Source organism: Sciurus carolinensis, chromosome X (assembly GCF_902686445.1).
Source record: "Sciurus carolinensis chromosome X, mSciCar1.2, whole genome shotgun sequence".
Classification (NCBI taxonomy): domain Eukaryota; kingdom Metazoa; phylum Chordata; class Mammalia; order Rodentia; family Sciuridae; genus Sciurus; species Sciurus carolinensis.
This window is the reverse complement of record NC_062232.1, coordinates 1,228,582-1,253,333: the sequence shown is the minus strand read 5'-3', so window position 1 is coordinate 1,253,333 and position 24,752 is coordinate 1,228,582. Positions and strand designations below refer to the sequence as shown.

Sequence of the window (24,752 nt, the reverse complement as noted above, 5' to 3'; positions counted from 1 at the left end):
ACCCTGTCACCATCCACAGGGAACCTTTCTATCAGGCGAGGAGGAAAAGCCAGGACTTGAGATCTTTGAGTATCTTAGAGGCCCTGGATTTTATTATTTTTATTTATATTTTTTGGGAGGTGGTTCTGAGGATGGAATCCAGGGGTGCTCAACCCCTGAGTCACATCCCCAGCCCTTTTTCTTATTCTGATTTTTATTTCGAGACAGGATCTCACTGAGTGGCTGAGGGTCTGGCTAAGTGGCTGAGGCTGGCCTCCAACTTGCGATCCTCCTGCCTCAGCCTCCCCAAGCCGCTGGGATGACAGGCATGCCGTTCTGCTCCACAAGTTGAAGCTCTGCTCAGCCAGCAGCCTGGTGAGTCCTGAGGAAACAATGGCTGGCACAGAACACAGGATGAGTGACAGGGGACCCTGTGGAGAATCAAAGCTGTCCACAAGGGCATGCTTGGCATTAATGGAGTCCACACCCTGCACTGGGCCTCGCCTCCGGGCACTGTGAGCTTAGGACAGGAGCAGGGCAAAACCTCACTCAGCTCCTCCGCTTGCAGGCTGATCCAGTAAGCGCCTCTGGCCGTCAGGGAGGGGACTCTGCTTTCCCAGGAGCTGGGGACAGAACCTGAACACGGGTTCCCTGGGGGCATCTTGTGCTGTGGGTCCCGGTGAGGCTGGCAGGGCTGAAATCCTTCCTTTCAATCAGCAGCTTGTAGCATGGAGAGTCCTCAGAAAACCTGGAATGGACCTGGCATTGGACCCAGCGAGCCCACTCCTCAGTTTATACCCAAAGGACTTAAAATCAGCACCCTACAGTGACGCAGCCACGTCAGTGTTTATAGCAGCTCAACTCACCACAGTTAAACTATGGAACCAAGCTGGGTGTATTCAACAGATGAATGGATGAAGAAACTGTGGTACATCTACACAATGGAATATTACTCAGCCTTGAAGAAGAATGAAGTTCTGGCATTTGCTGGTAAATGGATGGAACTGGAGACTATCATGCTGAGTGAAATAAGCCAAACCCAAAAGCACCAAAGGCCAAATGTTTGCTCTGATTTGCAGACGCTGATTCACAATAAGGCGGGGACGAACAGAAGCTCGTTGGATTAGACAAAGGGGAATGAAGGGAAGGGAGGAGATGGGAATAGGAAAGACCTTGGAATGAACAGGACAGTCACTTTCCCACGTTCATATGTGAACACACGATCAGTGAAACTCCACACCATGTCCAACCCCAAGAATGGGAAGTGACACTACATGTATGTATCATGTGTTCAAATACACCCTGCTGTCATGGATCTCTAAAAAGAACAAAAATTAAAAATTGAAAAAAAAAATCTGGGATTTCTAGGGACCACCCACCCCAGGCCGGAGCCTAGGATCTGCCCCCTGAGGGACACTCTCCGGATGCCTTTCCCTTAATAACAGATTCCACTGCTAAGCACCCCGATTTGATCATCCCACGCTGCAGACCGGGCACCCAATTATGACCCAGAACCCATAAATTTGCACCATTAAAATCAATTAAAATGTCACCATTCTGCTGGCCAAAAGAAAAGGAGCCCTATTTGCATTTGCCAGGATGAGCTAGAGTTTTGCTTTCCAGGTTTTAAGAGACCTGAAGTGGAAACACGGTTTTGCGAACCCCTAAAGAGTCTAGGGAGCGCCTGGCACTACCCTTGGGACACTGGAGCCAGAAGGGCCGGGGCGCCATCTTGGTGACATTCCTCACCCCCTCCACGAGGGGGCGCCGGGCAGCCTCACCTTCCTGGTGGGGAGGCTTTCCCGCCCGGCCTCCTCCGCGGCCACTTTCAGAGGTGGGCACGTCGTCCTTCCAGGGACCAGAACTCGCAGGCCATGGTGAGATCAGCTAAATGGTCACCTGCCCTTCCCAAAGTTGGCCCTGGAGATCTGGATGGACACGTTGGTGTTGACCTCGTCAGCGAGGGACCAGCTGGGGTCCCCTTGGGACGTCTGGCAGCACCGCGCTTTGAAGCTACCCGGCTGCAGCGATCTCCATACAAATGCACCAGCACCTGGGCCGACCAGCTAGGTGGTGTTGGGGGGACCTGCTGGCACGCCCCGGGCCCCCCAGTGCCGGGACCCGGCTACTAAGGACCCTTGCACTTTGGAGGTGCGCCCACGCACGTCCTGGACACCCGCCCTCTCCCGTGGGGAGGCGCGCGCAGGGCCGGCGGAGGAGAAGCCCCACGCTTCCTCCGCTGCTCTTGCCAGCGGAGTCGGGCGTCCCTGGGGGGCGCGCCTGCTGTGGGGTTAGCAGTGCGGGCCGGGGTCCCGGGGTCCCGGGGGTCCCAGCACACCCAGGGCCTGGCGGGGAGGGGTCCCCGCTGGTGCGGGCGGGAGCGGACGTCAGGGTTCTGGAGAGGATGCAGACGGGGCTGGGGACGGGCAGCGGGCCGGGGTCTTGGGGGTCCACCAAGGGTTTCAGCCCGTGCCCTGGCAGGGGGCTGGTGGGGCCGGAGTCTGGGTCCCAGATGGTCCAAAGTTCCCTCTGCAGATCTGGGAGGGGACGGGAGGTCCCAAGGTTCCACAGGAGTGGGGGTCAGGGCCAGGGGCTCTCTGGCAGGGGTCCTGGTGCAATGGGGATGTGGGGGATCAGGGTCAGGTGGGGATCAGGCTGTGGGGGCGCTGCAGCCCCGAGGGGTCTGAGGTCTTTGGGGCAGGGTTAGAGGGGGCACTCAGGTCCCTGCTGGAACCGAGTGGGGGGCAGTTTCTGGCCAGGGTCTGGGGCTCCTATGGGGTTCATGGAGGAACCCGAGGTCCCTGCAGCGATAGCAGGAGTGGGGTGGGGACATGGAGGGGTTGCCCGAGGGGGTCCCCCTGGGGGTGCAGCTAGGGAGGGTGGGTGGTCTGCTGCTCAGATGGGGACCCCGAGCAATGGAGGTCTGAGGCCGCAGGAAGGTCTGCCGGCCTCTGTCGGGGTCAGGGAGGGGTCAGGCTGGAGGCTGGAGGCCCCTGCGGGGCGCGGCCAGGGCTCTGCCCTCCCTGGTGGGGGTCCGCTCTTCAAGCAAGCAGGGTGGTGGGTGTAGGTCTGAGATCCACGGAGCGTCCCAGGAAGGGGAGGGGGCTCTGCTGTGCAGAAGGGGGCGGGATGGAGGTCACGGTCCCTGGGGCTCCGGGCAAGGTGGAGGGATTCTGTGCGGATGGGGGTTGGGCCGGAGGTCCGCGTTGCAGGGGCAGCGGGGACCGAGGTCTGCGGCCCCCGGGGGTCTGGGCGGGGTCTGCTGCTGGAGCAAGCGGAGGAGGTCGGATGGAGGTCTGCAGACCCTGGGGGAGGTCAGGCAGGGGGCAGGCTGGGGTCTGCGGCGCAGGTGGGGCGGGTGGAGGTCTGAGGACGCTGGTGGGGGAGGCCCGGCCGGGGGTCTGAGGTCCCTGGGAGGTCAGGGCGGGGCGGGGGGTCTCTGCTGTGCGGGTGGGGGCGGGGTGGAGGTCCCTGGGGGTTCTGGGCTGGGGTCTGGGGTCCCTGGGGGCCCGGGCGGGGTCTGCCGATGGAGGAGGGGAGGAGGTCGGGATGGAGGTCGGGGTCCCGGCTCCGGGTGGGGGCGGGGGTCCGCGCTCCCTGCGGCCCGGGGCGGGCGCGCGGCCGGCGGCGGGGCGTTTCCGCGTCCCGCTGGGCGACGCCGGGTCCCGCGGGCGGGCGGAGGGCGGCGCGGCGCGGTGGCGGCGGCGCGGCCTGGGCAGCCATGTCGCCTTTGTCTGCGGCGCTGGCGGCCCTGCGGGTGTACGCGGCGGGGGCCGCGGTGCTGGTGGCGCAGCTCCTGCGCCGCTGCCGCGGGGACTTCGCGGAGCCAGGTCAGCGGCTGGGGGCGCGGGGGCGGCCGTGACCTTGGGGGGGTCCGCGGCCGGGCCGGGCGCGCGGTCGGGGCGGTGGGGCGAGCGCGCCGGGCCGTCCGGCTGCGCCCCCCGCGCGCTCCTGCTCCGCGGCCGCCGTGCGCGCTCGCGGCCTCCCCTGCCGAGGCCGGGCGGGGGGCTGGTCCCGGGGGGCGCGCGGCTGGGGCGGCGATGGCCGAGCCCCCGGGGGCCCTGCGCCCTGCACGCTGGACCTCGGGCGGCGCTGTGCTGCGCGCTCGCCGCCGGGGGTCTGCTGGAGGCCGCGCGCCCCGGCTGGGCAGGAGCAGGGGGCGTCGGGAGCCCGCGCCCCCGGCCCGGGTGAGAGCGGCCGGGCCTTCCGGAGGCGGGCCTGGCGGGGCGGCCCCGGAGCCAGGCGGCTGCGGAGGGAGGCGCTTCCGCCCCGCGCAACTCCGTGTCCCGGCCTCTGCGGAGGCTCTGGGAGGAAGTCGGGCTGCCAGGCCCGGCCTCGGGCTGCGGGCCCTGGGGACCCGGCGGGCCTCGATTGCTCCTGGGTGCGCGCTCGGTGCACGCGCACGGGCTCGGGCCGCACCCCAGGCGCGCCCCGGAGCACCGCTTGGTTTCTAACCCTAACCACTCCCGGAGCCTCGGGAGGGCAGGCGTGGTGTGCGTTCCAGGTCGGGCCTGGGCCTCCTCCCAAACTCCCCGTGCGCCATGCGACCCTGGGCGGGCCGGGCGACTCCGAAATGGCTTCTGCTCGCTTGAGTTTGGCTTCCCGCAGGGTCGCGGTGGGAAGCGCAGCTCAGGGCCACCGTCTGCTCTCGGATCGCCCCGACTCTCCCAGCCCTGCGCCGGGGAAGGGGTATTTCAATACGAGATGAGATCACCTTTCGGTGAACTTAAACCCCTGGGCGTCCTCGCAGAGGGCGGTGCAGGGAGGTGGCCTTGGGCCCCGTGGAGGGAGCAGCCAGGCCGCTGAGTTCCTTGCAAGTCAGCAACCCTGGCAGCGCCGGGGAGGATTGCAAGCCCACCAGCCCTGGGGCGGCCCCGCCGGGTGTGTTTCTCTGTGCCATTTTTTTTGCTTTGTGCTTTTGCTCGTCCTGCGTGAGGGCGTGGCGACACCCTCAACTGAGCAGAATTAAATATAGAAAATGAGATTTTAACATGGCGGGATTGCTTCCTGCAGCCACAGGGCCAGACGCGTCCCTTGGGAAACTCGTTTGCGCCTCCGCCGTGATTCCCACCTGTTGATTAAAAAGACAAAAAGAAGTTGGTCGACGGAAAGGGGTCGGTCCCCGGGTGCGGAGGCCCCTTCCTCTGTAGCTGGTGAGCAGGTTTTGCCTTCTCGAAGCGAAGCCCTGCCCTGGTCTCGGATGGGACATTATTCGAGCTATCCACGCAGGAGTGGCCGGTGGCCTAAATGTCCCGTGCCCGTGAAACCTGGTGTTTGGTTTGATTTCGTGCGGGGCTGCGCCTCGGCCCGGTTCTGGTTTGTCGGGAAGGCGGAAGGACCGACCTTTACCCTGGGCTCCCGGGCCGCGCTGGCAAAGGGCGCCTCATTCCTGCCTCGGATGGGAAGCCTCAGAAGCGCTCTTCTTTCTTTCTCTTCCTTGTTTTGCTTAGCATTGCCCAGCAACCGTGTTCTCAGGCGTTTTACCAAGGGAACGGTTCCAGCCTGCGTTGTGTGTGCCACCCGGGGCCTGGCGCAGACCGCAGGGCGGGAAGGCACATCCAGAGTCTCCTGCAGCTTGAACTGGGTTCTTCCTGCAAAAACAAAGTCATTGCTAAGCGAATGTCGCTGCTCCTTAACCTGGAGGGCTTACAGGCGGCACGGGAGGAATTCCCCTCCGGGTCTGTCCCCACCCTTCTCCCGGTCCTTGAGGCTGGATTTAAATGGCCCATATGGTAAGGCGTGCCTGTCAGTCAGATTCTAAACAGCTCAGTTTTAATGGGTGCATTTAGTAGCCCGGGGTGCGTGCAGGGTGATTGCAAGTTGCAGATCAACCTGGACAACTCGGCAAGACCCTGACTCTACCAGACCTAAACCAGCCAGGGACAATCAAACCCCAAAGTGACATCCAAAGGTCACCTTGGAGATGTGGCCGGACCCCCTGTTGAAAATGACCAGGTGCTTTCCAGAAGGGCTCTGTGTGACACGTGGGCATAGAAATCAGGTTTCTGTTGGGACATGTGAACAAGATTTTTCTTAAAAATTCTGTCCCGAGTAGGGGGCGGGCTTTCTGCAAGGGAGCTGATCTGGTCAAAACTGAACCTGGTTTCACATGATAGAATTAAAAAAAAAAAGAAAAGAAAAAACCCAAACTGTAAAGAGAAAGTGAATTTTTATTGGGTTGGTGAGCAGTGGCCTTGGGTCTTCTGTGGGTGGAAAAATCGGCAGTATTCAAGCCGCTTGATCCCGCGGCCTTTGACTCTGGTAAAAAGCAAGGACTCCGCGTTTGCTTGCTTTAAAGTACCCATCCCGGCCGATTGCCCCTTAACACCCAAGTGCGTGTACTTAGGTATTTGGTGGGTGCCTGTGATCTAGGGGGCTTCATTCTGCTCTCCTCCCACAGGCCTGTCATGCCACGTGATCCATCTCGTTCCCCAGTAGCCTCCGTTTATTTATTTTAGTATATTTTTTCCGCACTCTATTATTACTACCATTAATATTTTGTATCGGGGATTGAATCCAGGGGCTGTATAAAAACTGAGCCGCCTCTCCAGTCCTTATTTCATTTAGAGACCGGGTCTCACTAAGTTGCTCAGGGCCTCCCTACGTTGCCGAGTCTGGCCTCCCATTTGCCATCCTCCCGCCTCGGCCTCCCAGCCACTGGAATGACGGACATGCACCGCAGCATCCAGCGTATTTTATTTTTCTTTGGAAAATAACAGTCCTAAGTACTGATGGGGTCCGGTGGGGTGTTTGGAGCTGTATCTATGTGTTGTGCAAACAGTCAAAGCCGCGGGTGACCCTACTGTCGATACTGCAGTCCGAGCAAAGGCCCAGGTCCAGGCGCCCGTCAGGACAATGGAGGTTGGACGGCAAGGCAGGGAAGGACTTGATTCTCTGCAGCCGCCCAGCGCTGGTTGATCACGGCCTCCTTCAGGTTTAGGGGCCAAGCAGTGGCTGGGCGCAGGACCTTGCAAGAGCTGGCAGATGCCCGGATGCCGGGCTGACGGTACGGCCGCTGCTGCATCCGGGCCTCCTTGTGGAAGGAGGAGGAGCGAGGTTGACAGCCAAAGTCCAAGTAGCACAGGAGACAGCCTGGTGAAAACGCATGTCCTTCCTATAAGGAATCCCATTGGTAGCCCACAAAGAAATACACATGCAGAAGAAGAGCCGGTGCTTACCTGATAGATCGGCCACGTGGAACGCTTGTTTTCCAAGTGCTATTTTTATTTCTGTCTGTTGCTTTTTTTCAGTCCTGGGGATGGAACCCAGGGCCTCGGGTGAGCTACACCTGCGGGCCTACATTTTATTTTTAATGCACTGACTTAAATTATATATATTTACAGGGTGTGATGCTTATTTGTGTTTTGGTACTGGGGGATTGGACCCAGGGGTGTTAACCACTGAGCCACCTCCCCAGTCCAGTATTTTGTATTTTATTTAGAGACAGGGTTTCACTGAGTTGCTCAGGGCCTCTCTCCGTTGCTCCGTTGGAGGTTGCTGAGGCTGACCTCCAACTTGCAATCCTCCTGCCTCCGCCTCCCAGGCTGCTGGGATTTGGGGTGGGCAACACCGTGCCTGGCTATGGGCATTCTGAAATGCTGAATTCAGGCTGCCATCTGCCATCTCATCCACTTAGCATTTTGTTTGGTGATGAGAATTTTGTGCATCTTGATCACGGAGCCGTTGATTCTTGCAAAACATTAGGAATGGAGGTGCTGCTGTTTATGTGGGTTGTGTGGGTTGATCATTTACCTTGTTAGAAATTCAAAATGTACCTAGTACTTTATTTAAAAGTTCAGTAGTGAGCCAGTTGCATGTTACTACTGAATATATACATGTAGTATGTACTTAATTGGTTCAGTATTTTAGTTTTCAATGTAAAATAGTCATATTGATGGCGTGCTGTGTGCTGTTTTGACATGTGTGTGTAAATTGTAGGACACATCAGATCCAACTAATAGCCGTTACATCAGCGTTTTTCCTTGTGAGAACATTGGAACTTTACTCCTGCAGTAACTTAGAAACTGGTAACAGATACATAATTATCGGCGAGAGTCCACTTGCAGTACAGTGGTGTCAAACAATTTTTTCTGATTTTTTTTTTCCCTGTACTAGGGATTGAACCCAGGGGTGTTCCACCACTGAGCCACCTCCCCAGTCCTTTTTAGTTTTTAAGACAAGGGCCTTGCTAAGTGGTTGAGGCTGGCCTCCAAATTGTGATCCTCCTGCCTCAGCCTCCTGAGTCCTGAGAGTCACAGGAGTGCACCCCAACGTCCAGTTTGGCTGTGTGTATACATTTTTTTTTTTTTTTTTTCCCAGAGAAAAAGTAACTATAGTTTCCAAAGGAAAAAAATATTAGCGTGCCCTTGCTTTGGGGTTTCACAGGCATCTTTAATTACCAGGCACCTGGAAGGGAGCTTCCCTCTGCTGCTTCGCCCTCCTGTCTGGGATGCGTTGCCTTGGTTGGGTCTGGGGGAGAATATCTGGAAAATCCGGGGCTTCTCTCGCACCTGTGCAATCAGGAAAGGCAAGACCTGGCGGGTTGCGGATTGCATAGGGTGGTGGCTCAGAGAGGGCTGAACCAGCCTGGGTGCCGGACCCTTCCAGCCTAGAGGGATAACAGGAAATGATAAATAGTCACAAAGTGTGTCAAAGTCTCCTCCCAGTTTCAGGACTTACATAAGAGCAGTGACAACAAGAAAAGTAATAATGATTGAGTGCAAACCTTTACTCCAGGTATCTGGAGTATTGTTTCCAAATAACAACAATCATAACAGCAAACATGGGTGTATCTGTTTTGGTGAGGTGACCCTGCGTGGCAGATCCAAGGACCTGGACCTGTGCACATTCGGCAGTAACGGCCCCCAGGGTCCTGCACGTTCTTCACCCCCAGGGCTCCCAGCTGCATCCCTGGCCCCGGCGAGCCTGCAAACCAAGGGTGTTTGGGGAAATTCCCGGGATTAAAAAGAGACCACGGCTTCTCAATCACAGACGCACCTGGGCCGCTGGGGAGCCCGGGCTGTCCCGGGAAGGATGAAGTCCGAAAAGTGAAAACAAACGCCTGGTGGCCAAACCCAGGACCGTTTTAGCCAAAGCAGAGTCTCGTTTATGCTTCTGGAATGTTCTCCACCGACCTCCCTTGCTACTGGAGGCAGGTTGCTGAGGGCTGCCAACCGTGGTGCTGGTGGGTGTCCTCGCTCCCTGGGCGATGCCCGCTCGTCTCCTCTACCTCCTGGGTAGTTGGCGCCCACCTAGGACAGGGAACAGGAGGCACCCTGGGGGACGATCCCTAAGGTCGCCGGTCTCTTCTGATGTGCCCAGGTGGCACGTCTGCAGTGGACCCAAGCAGCGCCCTCTGGGGTCACAGTCCCGGGTCTGCGTGCGAGGCAGGCCCACCGGTGGGTGGTGTCTGTGATTGACAGCCGGCTGCCCGCCCAGCGCGCACACGCCTGTCTCCCGCGCGTGCGCTTTGCGCCCTCCCTGGCGGGGCCCCGCGCGTGCCGCGGCCCTTCTCACGCTGTGTTTGTCTTGCTGCTCTTAGCAGGTCGCCACGAATGAGCGCCCGTGCAGCAGGCAGGCCCCGGCGCCAGAGCGATGGAGGCTAAAGTCCTGGAGAGCGCACAGGCCGACCTGAAGCTCGTGGCCCACCCGCGCGCCAAGAGCAAAGTGTGGAAGTACTTCGGCTTCGACACCAACGCCGAGGGATGCATCCTGCAGTGGAAGAAGATCTACTGCCGCATCTGCATGGCCCAGATCGCCTACTCGGGCAACACCTCCAACCTGTCCTACCACCTGGAGAAGAACCACCCCGAGGAGTTCTGTGAGTTCATCAAGAGCAACACCGAGCAGATGCGGGAGGCCTTCGCCACCGCCTTCTCCAAGCTCAAGCCCGAGGCCTCGCCGCCGCCGCCGCCGCCGCCGCCCCCGCCCGCGGCGCAGGACGCGCTGGCCAAGGGCGGCCCGGGCCTGGAGGGCCGCAGGCAGCAGGAGCTCACGGGCGCCGTGCTGGCGCTGCTCTGCGAGGGGCTCTTCCCCGCCTCCGTCGTGGACGAGCCCACCTTCCGCGCGCTGCTCAGGGCGGCCGAGCCGCGCTACGAGCTGCCCAGCGGCAAGTTCTTCTCCAGCAGGGCGCTGCCCGAGAAGTACGGCGCCGTGCGCGACGCCGTGCGCAAGGAGCTGGCCGACGCCGCCTGGTGCGGCGTCTCCGCCGAGCTGTGGCGCAGCGAGACCCAGAACCGCGCCTACGTGACGCTGGCCGCCCACTTCCTGGGCCTGGCGTCCCCCAACTGCCTGTCGCTGGCCTCCCGGTGCCTGAAGACCTTCGAGGTGCCCGAGGAGAACACGGCGGAGACCATCACGCGCGTGCTCTACGAGACCTTCATCCAGTGGGGCGTCAGCGCCAAGGTGGCCGGGGCCACCACCGACTGCGGCAAAGACATCGCCAAGGCCTGCTCCCTGCTGGACATCCCCGTGCAGATGCCGTGTCTGGGGCGAACCTTCAACGCGGGCATCCAGCAGGCCTTCCGGCTGCCCAAGCTGAGCGCGCTGCTGGCGCGCTGCCGCCGGCTGGTGGAGTACGTGCAGCAGTCGGCGGCGGCCATGTACATGCTGTGCCAGAAGCAGAAGCAGCTGGGCGCCCCTCACGCCATGCTGGTCAGCGACCGTGTGGCCTGGTGGGGCAGCACCCTGGCCATGCTGCGGCGGCTGCAGGAGCAGCAGTTCGCCATCGCGGGCGTCCTGGTGGAGGACAGCAACAACCACCACCTGATGCTGGAGGCCAGCGAGTGGGCCACCATCGAGGGCCTGGTGGATCTGCTGCGGCCCTTCAAGCAAGTGGCCGAGATGCTGTCCGGCTCCAGGTACCCGACCATCAGCATGGTGAAGCCGCTGCTGCACATGCTGCTCAACACCACGCTCACCGTCAAGGAGACCGACTCCAAGGAGATCAGCATGGCCAAGGAGGTCATCGCCAAAGAGCTGGCCAGGACCTACCAGGACGCGCCCGAGATCGACATGTTCCTGAACGTGGCCACCTTCCTGGACCCGCGCTACAAAAGGCTCCCCTTCCTGTCGGCCTTCGAACGGCAGCAGGTGGAGAACCGAGTGGTGGAGGAGGCCAAGGGCGTCCTGGAAAAGGTCAAGGACAGCGGCTTCGCGCCGCCGCCCGCCGAGGAGAAGATCTACCCGGCGCCCGAGGAGCCTCCGGCCAAGAAGCCGGTGCCCAGCGCGCCCGCGCCGGCCAGCGTCATCAACAGCATGCTGGCCGAGATCTTCTGCCAGGGCGGCTGCGCCGAGGACCGGGAGGAGTGGCACGCGCAGGTGGTGGAGGAGCTGAGCAACTTCAAGTCGCAGAAGGTGCTGGGCCTCCAGGAAGACCCGCTCAAGTGGTGGTCGGACCGCCTGGCGCTCTTCCCGGTGCTGCCCAAGGTGCTGCAGAAGTACTGGTGCGTGGCCGCCACGCGCGTCGGCCCCGAGCGCCTCTTCGGCTCGGCGGCCAACGTGGTCCGCGCCAAGAGGAACCGGCTGGCGCCTGCGCACGTGGACCAGCAGGTCTTCCTCTACGAGAACGCCAGGCGCGCGGGCGAGGCCGAGCCCGAGGACGAGGACGAGGGCGAGTGGGGCCTGGACCAGGAGCAGCTCTTCCCCCTCCTCGGGCTGCGGGACGGGGGCTTCCTGTAGACGGACGCTCGGGGGCTGCTGCGCTGCAAAACGCGGATTTCCTGTCAAGCCCCAAAGACCAGCGAGGGCTTCAGAACCGAGACGGAGGGACAGACGGCCCGGGAGCCCCGAGGCGCAGAGAGCTGCTTCTGGGTGCCCATCCTCTGCCATGTTCCCCAGACCAAAGGAAGCGAGTTCCTTACGTGCAGGGCGCATCTGGCTTCTCCAGGGAACGGGCTGGAGGGAGGGCTTTGCGTCACCCTGGAAGACCCCAGACAGGGCGCCCCTGCCCCTCCCGGCGCGGGGGTCCCTGTTTCAGGCGGAGGCTGGGTGGGCTCCCCTCTGGGAAGCCTGGCCTGGTTCTGTAGCCACGATGCAGAGGGACGGGGCTTCTCCCTCTCTGCCGGTGGTGGTGGTGGGGGGAAGTATTGCAGATGGAAAATGAGCCTCAGTTCCCGGCAGGCACAGAAACCAGCCAGAAAATGAAAGAAAAAGTGGGCGGAGACGTGCCCTCCCTGGGGTCAGGCTGGTGGCGATCCGCCTTCCCTTCGTTTTCTCCTGGACGTTGCTGCGTCTTTACGCACGGCAGCGGGGCTCCGGGTGGCCTCGCCCGACCCGCGCGGAAGCTCACCAGGGCCGCCTGCCCGGGCTCGGCTCCGAGTGAGCGGCGAGCGCGTGCGTCCTGGGGTCCGGGTGCCTTTTTGTGCCCGGTTGGTGAGATGGTGAGATGATTTCGGTTTTCTGGCGGCCCTACTGGGGGGCATCGTTTGTATTTATTTTTTTTAAAGCCCCCCGGCAGGGGGATGGGTGTCAGATTCCCGCATGGCAGAAGGCGTTTGAGTTCTATCCTCTAAATCTCAGTCCCCTGGGGACGTTTAAGGGGCAGAATGTTCCTTGGCATTGGGGTACCGCCATTCCCAGAAGGGCAGCCTCTGGGAACGGAATTCCGCTCCTCACTGGGTTTGGCGAGTCAGCTCCCCCGCTGAGCGGCCGCCGGACTGGACAGGCTGCAGGGTGTGCAAGGGACGCCTTGTTCTGCAGGGACCCCCCACCTCTGCTTGGATCCTGCGTTTTTAGTGGTGGGGGTGCAAGGTGGCGGGATTTTGTCCCCGGGTCCCCCTGGGCCTGTTTGCTTTTGGAAAACGGAGGGCGGGGGGGACACCAGGCGGCCCTGGTGGCGTTGTGTCGGACGCCGTTCCGCACGCAGCCGCTCAGACCTGCGCAGAGCCTGGGACCGCAGAGCGGGTCGGGGCCTCCCGTGGCCTCCGGCCAGCGACCCTGAGGCCCGTGGGAAATCGCTTTGGCTTCGTTGCATCTGGTGAAGACGCTGGACGCCCCCGGCCGTCCCGAAGGCCTCGCTGGTCTTTGTGCTGCCCAGCGCGTGGCCTTTTCCTTATTTGCTGCTTTGACGTTTGGCTGTCGCTCAATAAACCAAGAAATGAATGCTCAGCCCCGGCTGCAGAGTCTGAATGCGCCTTTTCCCTGCGCCTCGCGGCCACCGGGTGGGGAGGTTCGCCGGGGGCGGGGAGACGCTTCCAGCGCTGGGTTTTGGACCTCCATTCAGAGGTTCTTCAGCATTTTTCTCTTTTCCTTCTTTTTTCCTTTGCTTTCCAAATTTGCAAGGGAAGAAGGTGGGCGTGGCATATTCCTGGGGAACAGGGACGCTCCTGCGTGTCCCTTCCCGGGATTGGCTGTGCCAGGCCTGTGGCCCGTGGCTTGGTCAGCTGAGTCCTTTGCACCTGGACTGCTCGTGTGGTCGGCTCTCCTACGTGCAGGTTCCACCTCTGCGGATTTAGCTGGTTCAGATGGAAACAATGATTTTTTTTAAAAAAACGATTTCATCTGAGTTTGTCACTGAGGGGCTTCCAGGAGGTCCCAAGGAGGAAGACCTGAACTCAGGACAGGTGGCTGAGACTTCTGCAAAAGATGGAAAAGAATGTGGGCAGCGTTAAGGTGTGGAGGCTGGAGACTTAGTCCGGCAAGCAAGGAGGGCTTCCTGTGAGACGCAGGGCAGCCTGTCTTGAATCTGAGAGGGGCCCCTGGGGTGTGGGGTCCTTTTAAAGGGAACTTAGGACTGGTCATGATGGCCCACGCCTGTCATCCCAGAGGCTCGGGAGGCTGAGGCAGGAGGTTGGCAAGTTGGAGACCAGCCTCTGCAATTTAGTGAGGCCCTAAGAAACTTAGCAAGACCCTCCCTCTAAATAAAAACTGAAGAAGGGCTGAGGATGTGGCTCCATGGTCAAGCACCCCGGGTTCAATCCCTGGTAACTAAAAAGAATAAAAGACAAACTTGGATAAGGCAGGTGAGGAAGGCGTGGGCGTCACACCGGTCTCCGCGACCCTCAGACTGACATCTCCGCTATCCCCTCAACTCTGGGGAAAGTACCCTGCCTTGTACGTTTCTGGGAAGGTGCCCTGTATCGAAGGCTTCGGATCCCCCTGGCTCTTACTTTATTTGTTCTAATTAGCTGCACCTGACAGCAGAAGGCATGGATGCATTTTGACAGATCAGACATAAATGGAGGGTCATCTCTCATTTTTCTGATTGTCCATGTTGCAGGATCACATGGTCATGCAGTCACACATGCACATGAGTCATCACGTCTGTTCACTCTACTGTCCTTCCTGCCCCACACCCTTCCCTCCCTTCACTCCCTCTACCTAATCTAAAGTACCTCCATTCTTCCCTAGTGTCCCCCTTATTGTGAATTAGCATCTGCATATCAGACAGAACATTCCGCCTTTGGTTATTTAGGTTTGGTTTATTTCACTGAGCATGATGTTGTCCAGCTCATCCATTGACCAGCAAATCATTTCGTTCTTCTTTCTGGCTGAGTAATATTCCATTGTGTGTATGCATCACCTTTCCATCTGTGGAAGGGCACCGAGGTTGGTTGCTAAAAACACCTCCGTCCTGGGCTCATGAACAGTGCCCAGGACCCGTTTGCTAACTGAGTGAGTTTCTGGAGACTTAAGATGGTGAGTGAAGATTTGGGTTGATTTCCTAGAAACTGGGGGGGGTTGACAGGTGGCTTGGGGACAGAGGTCTGAGGAAGTCAGGGGGCACCAGGCTTCCAGGTTAAAGTCAGAACACCTTTTTCCTTTCCTCTCCTGTCTCTTATCCTGCAAGCAAGATCCTGTTTCCTTCTCATGAATCCCTAGGTCACACCCAGGAGCCGCACAGAGATGCCGCCGCCTGGCAAGCTCTGTGCCTTTCCTCCCAGGCTCTTGAGCGCAGGGGTCGGCAGCACCTCCTTCTTAGGAAAGCGCCCCGCAATCTCCAGGAAGCCGGTTCCTCCGCCTCCTGCGTGTCTGGGTGGCCTCTCCGCCATTCCTGCCTGTTTTACCGCTGCGGTTCCTGAGCAGCAGGTCCTGGCTTGTTTTCATTTCTTTATTTTGTGCAAAAACTTAGCCAGGGTCTTAGGGGGAGGCCCCTGAGAGCCACAGAGGGGCTGTCAAGGGACCTGTCAAGGGACTTGCGCAGACGGTCGGAAGCATCCCACCCAGCCCTGCAGGACTCAGGAAAAAAAAAAAAAAAAAAAGTTTTTTCTTTTAAAATTTTTCTTCCTGTTTTCCCCCTTCTGTGCGGAAGAGCTTCGTGGAGACTGTTCTGTCTTAATCCGGGCAGCTCGGGAGGGCGTGCAAGGGCGGGAGAGGAAGGCTCTCAACGGTTTTTGGTCAAGAGACCCCGGGCATTTGACCTCGCTCACTTCTCACTTGCAAACCCCGATCTGCCCTGCAGCGGGGAAGGAAAACAGAAGGAAAACAAAAAAACGAAAAACACCTGCCACTCCCTGACCTCTGGCTCTTCTTCTTTTCCGGCTTGTGGCCGGGCCTCCTCCGCCGATGCGCAGGGCTGTGCGTGGGAGGTCCCGGTGCATCGCTGGCCCGGGGCTTGTTCCTGCGGGAATCGACGTTGGAGCCTGTGTCGCTGGAGCTGCGATCGCATAGGCGTCCCCCACCCCGGCTGCTCCCGGGAACATCGCGACCACCCCCGGGGTTCGCGCCCGGGCGCGCGGGGTTCCAATCCAGCGCCCGGACCAGCGGAGACAGGAAGGGATTCGAGAGATGCCACCGGGTGGGTCCTGGGTTAGCGTCACCGCTCTGCGCAAGTCCAGGGCGCGAAGCAAACCTGACAGGAGCCATTGGGTTGAGAGACGCAATGGCATCGATTTTACGCAAGGTGGCCGCGCACCCAGGACCGATTTTGACGCCGCCTGCAGGCAGGGGACAGCTGGCTCCCTTTGGTGCCCCAGGATGTGGCCTTTCCCTCTTGGCCTCCCTTCCCGGGACCCCCTTCCCCTACTGTTGCATTGATTGATTGATTGACTTGGGGGCACCTAGGATCGAACCCAGGGGGCTTCACCACGCAGCTGCACCCCCAGCCCTTTTTATTCTTTATTTTGAGACAGTACCTCACTGTGTTGCGGAATCTGGCCTCCAACTTGTGATCCTCCTGCCCCAGCCTCCCCAGCATCTGGGATGACAGGCCTGTACCAAGACGCCCAGCTTGGGGTCTTTTTTTATCGGTTGAGAAAACCGGCGGAGCCTAATTGTGTGGAAGAGGATCGCCTGTGAGATCTGCTCGCGCCATGAGGGCCGGTTCCAGGCCTCGCTGTGGCTCGGAGGTGGAGCCCTGCCTGGCTTGGGTAAGGGCCTGGGTTCCCAGGGCCCCCTAAAAACAAACAGCAAGAACAGAAGGAGAGAAGAGAGGCAGGAATTTGCGGCTGCCTGCCGCACCCCAGGATTCCGGGAGCCCTGTTGGACAGCATCCTAGAAACCGGGTTGGGGTCAGGAACAACGCTGTTGTGCGTTTGGCAGCTGCGTTCCTAACCGAGTCATTTGTAGGCAATCTGCCTAGAAATCAAGCCTTTTTAAAACATAAATAAATAAAAAACCTGTCATCCTAGCGGCTGGGGAGGCCGAGGCTGGAGGATCTCGAGTTGGAGGCCAGCCTCAGCCAAAGCGAGGCCTTGAGTACCTCAGGGAGACCCTGTCTCTCAGTAAAATGCAAAATGGGGCTGGGGAGGGGGCTCAGTGGTTAAGCACCCCTGAGTTCAATCCCTGGTACCGAACAGGAAAAATTAGATTATATATGTAGTTGTATGTATGCATACATTGGCCAAGCATAATTGTGATGACGCCATCGGTATGTAGAAATAGGCGGGCATTAGATGATATATAAATGTACATACAATTGGCAAAGCATAATTAATAAATGGCACGCTTGTGCGGTCTTGATACGGGAATGCCCGGTGGCCGCCTCAAGTCAAGCCAGTTGGTACACCCAGCACCTCCTCTCTTAAGGCCGTGAGCCTTTAAAACGTAGCGAGGACGTTCAGACGGGCAGACCTGTCATTCTGCTTCCGCAGGGATGGACTCACCCCTAGGGAAGGCCATTCTCTGTTATCGTATTATTACGATATCATTATTACTCTCCGCCAGGCATGAGCTGGATGGCAAGGAAGCCGGAGTGTGATTTTTATCACTTCAAGAGGCAGGAGGCCGGGTGGCGGTGGCAGCTGAGGAGGCTGAGGCAGGAGGATCGCAGGTTGGAGGGCGGCCTCTGCAAAGGAGCAAGACCCTGAGCCACTAAGTAAGAGCCTGTCACCAAATAATAAAATCAAAAGGGCTGGGGAGGTGGCTCCGTGATTAAGCACCCCGGGATCCATCCCTGGTACCTGAAAAAAAACCAAAAAACAAAAAAAACTAAAACTGAACTAAACAAAAAAACAACAAAAAGAAGTTCCCGTCAATCCCGCTGCAGGGTGTGACCCCTGAGGGAGGGTTTCGCTTTCCCCTGGAGGTTGGTCCAGTTCTCCTCGCTTGCAACAATGTGACTTTAAAGAACACCTGCGGAAAGCTTCGTGTAGCCTGACCGTGAACCCCAAATGTTTCTGTGAAAAACAAGGCCCTGGTGTGTGTTGGGGCCTCCTGTCTTTGTGCATCTGGCTGTAGGGTGGATTCTTTTGTTTTAAAAATATGTATTTTTTAATATATAGATTTTTTAGTTGGCAATGGGCCTTTCTTTAATTTATTTATTTACATCCGGGGCTGAGACTCGAACCCAGCGCCTTGTGCATGTGTGGGGGGTGGATTCTTAGAAAGGGCCTTGCCGGGTGGGAGAGGAGGCCACGGTCAGGTTTCCAGGGTGTTTCAACTCCCTTCCTGTGACCCTCCAGCCTCGAAGTACCGGGATTGAACCCAGGGGCGCCTGCCCACTGAGCCCCCTCCCCAACCCCTTTTGTTTTGGACTTGGAGACGGGGTCTTGCTGAGTTGCTTAGGGCCTCACCAAGTTACTGAGGCTGGCCTCCCACTGGCGATCCTCCTGTCTCAGCCTCCGGAGTCACTGGGGTGACAGGTGTGCCCCAGCAGAGGGGAATTTTTACATCAAGTGTATCAACCTCTAGTTCCTCCGGTGCCTGACACTCTAGGGGGAAACTCCCCGGTTCTGTCCCCTGTGCGGAGTGCTTGGTGAGAACTATTAGCTGGTTTTCCTCTTGGCTCTTCCTCGAGTCTGGGTGAACCCGCCCGCCCTGAGTCTTTATTGAACACCTGGGGTTGTTTGCTCCTCTCCTCTGCACGTTGGCGGTGGGTTTGTTACAATGAGCTCTTTACCCGCTGCATTTGCAGGTTTGTTACAAGAGCTCTTTACCCGCTGCACTGTCTCTAGCCTCTGGATGTGGCTGCACCTGCTTCCTTAGGCCCTGCTGGGGTGGCTCCTGGCTCCACCCGCCTGGGCCAGGCGGAAATGCACATTGTTCCAGCGCTGCTGTGTAGTTTTCCTCTGTGCGTCTTCCTTATAAAAATAAAACATGAAAAACCCCCAGTCTTTTCTGTGCGCTTCTGGATTAAGATGTAAAACCCAGGATTTTTTTCCTTCTGCATTTCCATGACCTGACCGTGACCCCCCTCCTGTCCCAGCCCCCTCCAGCCGGCTAGCGGGGGTGGCGGGGACAGATGCCTTCCTCTAATTGGCCCACAGGGAGGCTGGCCTCCGGGAGGCCCGAGGTCAGCGTCCAGGTTGGCCGCTTGCCCACGGAGCATGACCTCAGCAGGTTCTAAACATAGCCGGTCCTGGCAGGAAGTGTGCCCGGCGCCTCGCCTGGGCCAGCGGGGGTGAGGGGAGCCAGGGCGCCTTTCTTAGTCCGCCCGCTCGGTTACCCCAGTGCAGCCCCCAGGCGGTCTTGCGGCGCCTGTGGGCTCAGGAGCAGGAAGGAGCTGGGGACCGAGACAAGGGCCCCTGGGCCCCTCGCTCTCCGGAGGCCGCTGCAGAGCCTGGGCCAGGTGGTGACCAGGGCTGGCCGACGCACCGGAGGCCAAGTTACAGCCAGGATTTGGGGAGCTGGGTCCTTCGATGTCCCTTGGGCATGAGCTGACATCTGGGGGGAGGGTCAGGGGTTAACCCAAGATTAAAAGCTGCGCAGGACGCGAAGGAGCAGAGGGAGGGCGGCAGATCTGGCCTCCGCTGGGCCCTGCGGGTGGGCTGGAAACCAGTAAGGAGGCCGCCGGGCCAGGGAGTGGCTGAGGCACCTGTCCAGCCTCAGCACGGCCCGCCCGTTTCCCCGGGGAGCCCCCGCTGGCCAGGCCGGCCGTGATCTGCGCTTAGGAGCATGAGCGTCCATGCGCCTTTGGCACGGGCGCGTCTGGGGAGGGGGCTTTCCCCTGTGCGCCCCCAAAGTAACATCCCAGGGCACCTTAACTGCCGGTCCACCAGCCTGAGTTGTAAGTGGGGCCCCTGCAGGTGGAACGGGTGCAGACGAGCTCCCGGGGTGGACTGTGCTCCAGGCCAGCAACGCAGTCTGCGCTCAGCGCCGCGCGTTCCGCATCCACGGATTCGGCCATTCGCGGGCCGGAAGCAGCGGAGGACGGGGCTCTGCTGTGCTGTGTGCGGTTGTCCTTATTCCCCAAGCGGCGTCACAGGACCCCTGTTGGCACGGCGTGGGCCTCGTGTTAGGAACCCTGAGCCACGGAGAGGGAAGGAACGGTGCAGGAGGGAGGCGCGTGATTCCTCGCACCAACGCAGCGGGAGGTGAGCGACATGTTAGGCACGCTGTCGGTCACCTTATTACACGGAGGCCACGGTGTCCTGTTGGGTCATATCGGCCTTTAGGCCAGTCCTGCGCCTCGGCATTAATCATATTACAATTATATATATTATATGCAAATGCACCTTTAGATTAGTGACATTACATCCTGCATTATTATATCATTACATGCAAGTGCTGCACCGTTGTATTATATCATACTGTACATCCATTTCCATACAGATTCTGCACCCCTGCATTAATTATGCATAATACATATTATATTATGTATATTATGGAAATACCACACTCTCATATTGATCATATTACATATTAAAAAGACGCTGCGCTACAAAGTTCCTTATATTAAATAGCATATCATATATTATGCAAATACTATGGCCTTGTATTGTATTAAATATTATACTTTCACATGTAAACACTACACCTTTATATTGATTATATTATATATTATGTACAAATGCTCTGCTGTTAATTATATGTATCACATATGCAGATACTACAGCATTATGTTAATTTTAAATAGTATATCGTATATATCACATGTAAATATGGCACTTTTATATTGAGTACATTATGTTATGTTATATGCAAATACAGCAGCTTTACATTAATCATATTAAATGTTAAATCATAAACATATGCAAATGCTGCCCCTTTGTGTTGATCGTATTATATATTGTGCCGCATGTGGCTTATATCATATAGTACATCATATTATACATTATCATATGCAAACACTGCACCTTTACACTAATCAGTAAATATTGCATCATAACTACATATGCAGATCTGCACCTTTATATCGATACATATGACATATTATATATTATGCCGGTTCATTTCAGGGACGCGGACGCCCCTGGCTGTGGGTGTCCCGGAGTCCCGGCCGCCGTCCCGGGTGCGCGCAGGGCGGAGGCGCGCAGGGCGCCCCAGGGCGCAGCGGGCTGCGTCCTCCGCCTGCCGGTCTTGGCCTCCAGGGTTTCTCTTGCCTCGTGGGAGCTGCTGGGTTTCGTGGCGCCATCCTGAGCCATGCGGCTGGTATTATGGGATGTGGCTGCGGCGGTAACGCGGAGCTCCAGGCGCGATCGAGCCCCCAGGTGGAGGGAGGCTGGGCCCGGAGACCCGTGCCGGAGAGAAGCCCCGCACCACCGAGGACGCGCGCTGGTCGCAACGTCGCACGGAACCGAGGGAGCTGGCCATGCTGGGTTTAGATGCTGGGCAGGACAGCGCTGTGGCGAGGGCCTGACCCGTCCTCGCTGCCCAGGGGGCGGCACGTGAGCAGAGGTCCGTGGGAGGGGCAGCGCCCGGCCAGAAGGACCCAGGCTGCCAAACGTGGACACATTCTCACTTCACGCGCGTTGCAAGAACGAGTCACACAACATTAAGGAAACTGCAGGGCCACCATGTATTGGCGAATCTCTGCAGACCTCCCACCCGTGGGTCCAATCGGCCGCGTCCACAGATGGGCTTTCTTACCCAGGAAGGTGCACCTGGTGTTTCAGGAAAGCCCTTTCAACTGATTGGGCGAGGCCCACCCAGCTTCTAGAGGGCCGGCTGAGGACCAGCGTGCTTAGGGCAGAGACCGGCGAGGACCTGTTGCTTCCCGGGGGACCCCGCTCCTAGAGGGTGCCGCTAGTATTTTTGGGGTGGGTCACCAGGGATGGAACTCAGGGACACTCGACCCCTGAGCCACCTCCCCAGCCCTATTTTGTGTTTTATTTAGAGACAAGTCTCCCTGCGCTGCTTAGGGCCTCGCTGTTGCTGAGGCTTGGCTTTGAACTCGCGAGCCTCCTGGCTCGGCCTCCCGGGCAGCCTCTGCGCCAGGCAGTGAAGCGTAGGTGAGGTCCGCGAGCTCGTTGGTTCCATCGGGATGCAGAGTTTTCTGGGAAGTTTTAAAAAACAATCTCACAGCGCTGCTGTGCATGCTCACGTAGGTGGGTGTGTGTGGCTGTGTGGGTGCCAGATTTCCACCCACTGGGGAGGTGCGACTCTGCTCTGGATTCTGCCTTTCATCCTTAAAGCTCCTGTCGTTGCCCGGCACCGATTTAATGCTTTAAAGAGATTGTTGTCTTGAGTGTTTTAAAAACAGAGAAGCAGAAAGGACTGGAGGCTGACCTTAATCCCGAGGCTCAATCGGTGCGGTTCAGTCTGGAGTGTGACATCCAAGCGTCTTTAATAGAAGGGGAGGCGGATTGTCTAAAGCAATATTTTTTTTTTGTTTTTAATTTTTGGCTCAGGGATTGAACCCGCGGGTGCTTAACCACTGAGCCACCTCCCCACCAGCACTTTTGATTTTTTTATTTGGAGATAGGCTCTTGCTAAGTTGCTTAGGGCCTCCCTCCGTGGCTGAGGCTGGCCTCCCACTTGCGAGCCTCCGGCCTTGGCCTCCCGAGCCGCCGGGGTGACAGGCATGCAGTATCGTCTTCCTCCGGCCGTAGGTTCACATCTTGCAACACTGTCGAGTAAGAGTTCCATCCGGGCCTTTGGTCGTGAGCTCCTTTTCCACGTGACCGCCGCCTGTTTCTGGCAGTTCTCTTTCCCGGTCCAGGTCCGTTCACACGTCTGGCCTCAACCCCCCGGGATGAGTCGGGGTTTCCTGTCTGACGTGGCGCCTGTCTTTGCACTTGAACTTGAGGCTCCCGGGGAGGGAGGGAGGCGGGGAGGAGCTGCCTCCCCGTGCTGGGGACCTGGGCCTTGCTGACCCTCAGGGACCCCTGCTCCGGCGAGGGCCCCTGGACTCCGGAGATGGCGAGGCGGAGGTGGCGTCAGTGTGGCCTCCTGGGCTCCGCGGGGGAAGAGCCCCCGCGCGTCCTCCACGCTCCACGCACGGCTTTGATGGGGCTGTGGGGCCTGGAGGGGGTCTGCCTGCTGCAGCCCAGGACCCCCGCCGCCGCCGGGTGGGACCCCTGGAGACCGGCCTCCACCCCAGAGCGCCCGAGCATGCGCAGAGCCGCCCTCGCCCAGCCCGCGCCCTGGGCCTCCTGGGGAGGCCGTGGGGCAGCCTCTGCCTGCCCTCCGGGAGATCCGGTCCCCGGCTGCGTCCCCTCCTGGTCCCCCAATGCGTTCCCTCCTGTCTCGGGCAGCGTGACCAACACTCCGCACGACCTTCCTCTTCCCGCTGGATCCACCAACCTCCTCAGACGAACTGCCTCCTGAGAACCGGCAGCAGCCAGGCCGGCTCAGGGCCACCCCCGGGCGGGGCGCTTTCCCGGGGTGTCCCCGACCAGGGGCCGGGACACCGCATGGACTCTGCAGAAGACGATCAGGACGGGTTTCACCTCCGGTCCCGACTCAGGTGGAGGCCGCTCGGTCTCATTCTTGCATCCGGAGGTTGCTGATCGAGGGACTGGAACTCCCTGCGGGTCCTGGGAGGAGCGGTTCTGCCTCTATTTAATGGTTGGCCGCGCTGGGGACGCAACTGCGCGAACCCCTGACCACACCCCGGCCTTTTTTATTCAATTTTATTTTAAAAATTTTCCAGACGGGGTCTCGCTAGGTTGCTGAGGCTGGCCTCCAACTTGCCATCCTCCTGCCTCAGCCTCCCCAATACCCAGGATGACAGGCGTGCGCCCGGCTTGGACTCTGCTTTTTTTAACCCGGCTTTTCCTCCTCCTTCCTCAGTGTTCCCCCGGCAGCCGGATCGTGTGGCTATCGTGACCGGAGGCACAGATGGGATCGGCTACTGCACCGCCAAGCACCTGGCCAGACTGGGCATGCACGTGGTCATAGGTGATCGGCTCCCGTACCTGCTTAGCTGGGGCCCGCGGGGGGCGGGGACCCCGGTTTTCAGTCCTAAGTGTGGAAACGGCGATTTCCACGGGGACCCAACAGTCAGGCCCAGCAAACCCGTAAAGGGGGATGTTCAAGGGCCAGGAAGTACCAGGGACTGGTGCCCTTGGGGACGGCCAGAGAACAGGTGGCTGCAGTCCGGGGGGCATTTTTGGTATGGGGGTCACTGGAATAAATGCCAACCCGTCCACCAAGTCCCTAGGGCCACCGCCACCAAGTCCCTAGGGCCACCGCCACCAAGTCCCACAGCCTGGGGGCACCAGCAACAGACATTGATTGATTGACAGTCCTGGAGGCTGGAGGCCCGAGGTCCAGGCGTGGGCAGGGCCGGCTCCTCCCCAGGCCTCGCTCCTGGACTTGCAGATACCGTCTTCTCCCTGGGTCCTCACGGGGTCGTCCCTCTGTGTGCGTCTGTGTCCTCACCTCCTCTTCTACCAGGACCCCAGTCCTGTGGGGTCAGGGCCACCCTGGGGACCTCACTGCCCCTCAGTCACCTCTGTAAAGACCCATCTCCACACACAGCCATGTCCCAAGGTCCTGGGGTCAGGGCCACCCTGGGGACCTCACTGCCCCTCAGTCACCTCTGTAAAGACCCCTCTCCACTCACAGGCATGTCCCAAGGTCCTGGGGTCAGGCCACCCCAGGGACCTCACTGCCCCTCAGTCACCTCTGTAAAGACCCCTCTCCACTCACAGGCATGTCCCAAGGTCCTGGGGTCAGGGCCACCCTGGGGACCTCACTGCACCTCAGTCATCTCTGTAAAGACCCCTCTCCACACAGAGGCATGTCCCAAGGTCCTGGGGTCAGGGCCACCCTGGGGACCTCACTGCCCCTCAGTCACCTCTGTAAAGACCCCTCTCCACACACAGGCATGTCCCAAGGTCCTGGGGTCAGGGCCACCCTGGGGACCTCCCTGCCCCTCAGTCACCTCTGTAAAGACCCCTCTCCACACACAGGCATGTCCCAAGGTCCTGGGGTCAGGGCCTCCCTGGGGACCTCCCTGCACCTCACTCACCTCTGTAAAGACCCCTCTCCACACACAGGCATGTCCCAAGGTCCTGGGGTCAGGACCTCCCTGGGGACCTCCCTGCACCTCACTCACCTCTGTAAAGACCCCTCTCCACACACAGGCATGTCCCAAGGTCCTGGGGTCAGGGCCTCCCTGGGGACCTCACTGCACCTCACTCACCTCTTTTTATTTATTTAAATTTTTTGGTACTAGGACTCCAACCCAGCAGTGCTTAACCACTGAGCCACATCCTCAGCCCTTTTTA

General features: G+C 59.1%; 2 protein-coding genes across 12 annotated transcripts in view; both read left to right on the top strand.

The window, feature by feature from the left end:
• The first annotated feature begins 3,614 nt into the window (after nucleotides 1–3,614).
• The window catches only part of Dhrsx (dehydrogenase/reductase X-linked), a 91,151-nt gene continuing 70,013 nt past the window's right edge, over nucleotides 3,615–24,752 (top strand). The window contains exons 1-2 of one of the 3 annotated variants that reach the window (XM_047536439.1): nucleotides 3,615–3,809; nucleotides 23,311–23,418. In XM_047536439.1, coding sequence (XP_047392395.1) covers nucleotides 3,701–3,809; nucleotides 23,311–23,418 — 217 coding nt within the window. In that variant the 5' untranslated portion in view covers nucleotides 3,615–3,700. Of the gene's footprint in view, nucleotides 3,810–19,178; nucleotides 19,364–23,310; nucleotides 23,419–24,752 lie in introns of those variants that run through there. The other 2 variants (XM_047536441.1, XM_047536438.1) reach the window with 2 other exon arrangements.
• On the top strand, nucleotides 3,670–11,792 carry Zbed1 (zinc finger BED-type containing 1). Of its 9 annotated transcripts, XM_047536422.1 has the most exons (3): nucleotides 4,273–4,483; nucleotides 4,993–5,132; nucleotides 9,521–11,792. In XM_047536422.1, the coding sequence occupies exon 3, from the start codon at nucleotides 9,574–9,576 to the stop codon at nucleotides 11,656–11,658; it is 2,085 nt and encodes a 694-aa protein (XP_047392378.1). In that variant the 5' UTR covers nucleotides 4,273–4,483; nucleotides 4,993–5,132; nucleotides 9,521–9,573; the 3' UTR covers nucleotides 11,659–11,792. The 9 variants fall into 9 exon arrangements, with proteins under 9 accessions (XP_047392374.1, XP_047392375.1, XP_047392381.1 ...); XM_047536418.1 differs by lacking the exons at nucleotides 4,273–4,483; nucleotides 4,993–5,132 and adding an exon at nucleotides 3,670–3,809; XM_047536419.1 differs by lacking the exons at nucleotides 4,273–4,483; nucleotides 4,993–5,132 and adding an exon at nucleotides 3,675–3,809 and having other exon boundaries at nucleotides 9,524–11,792.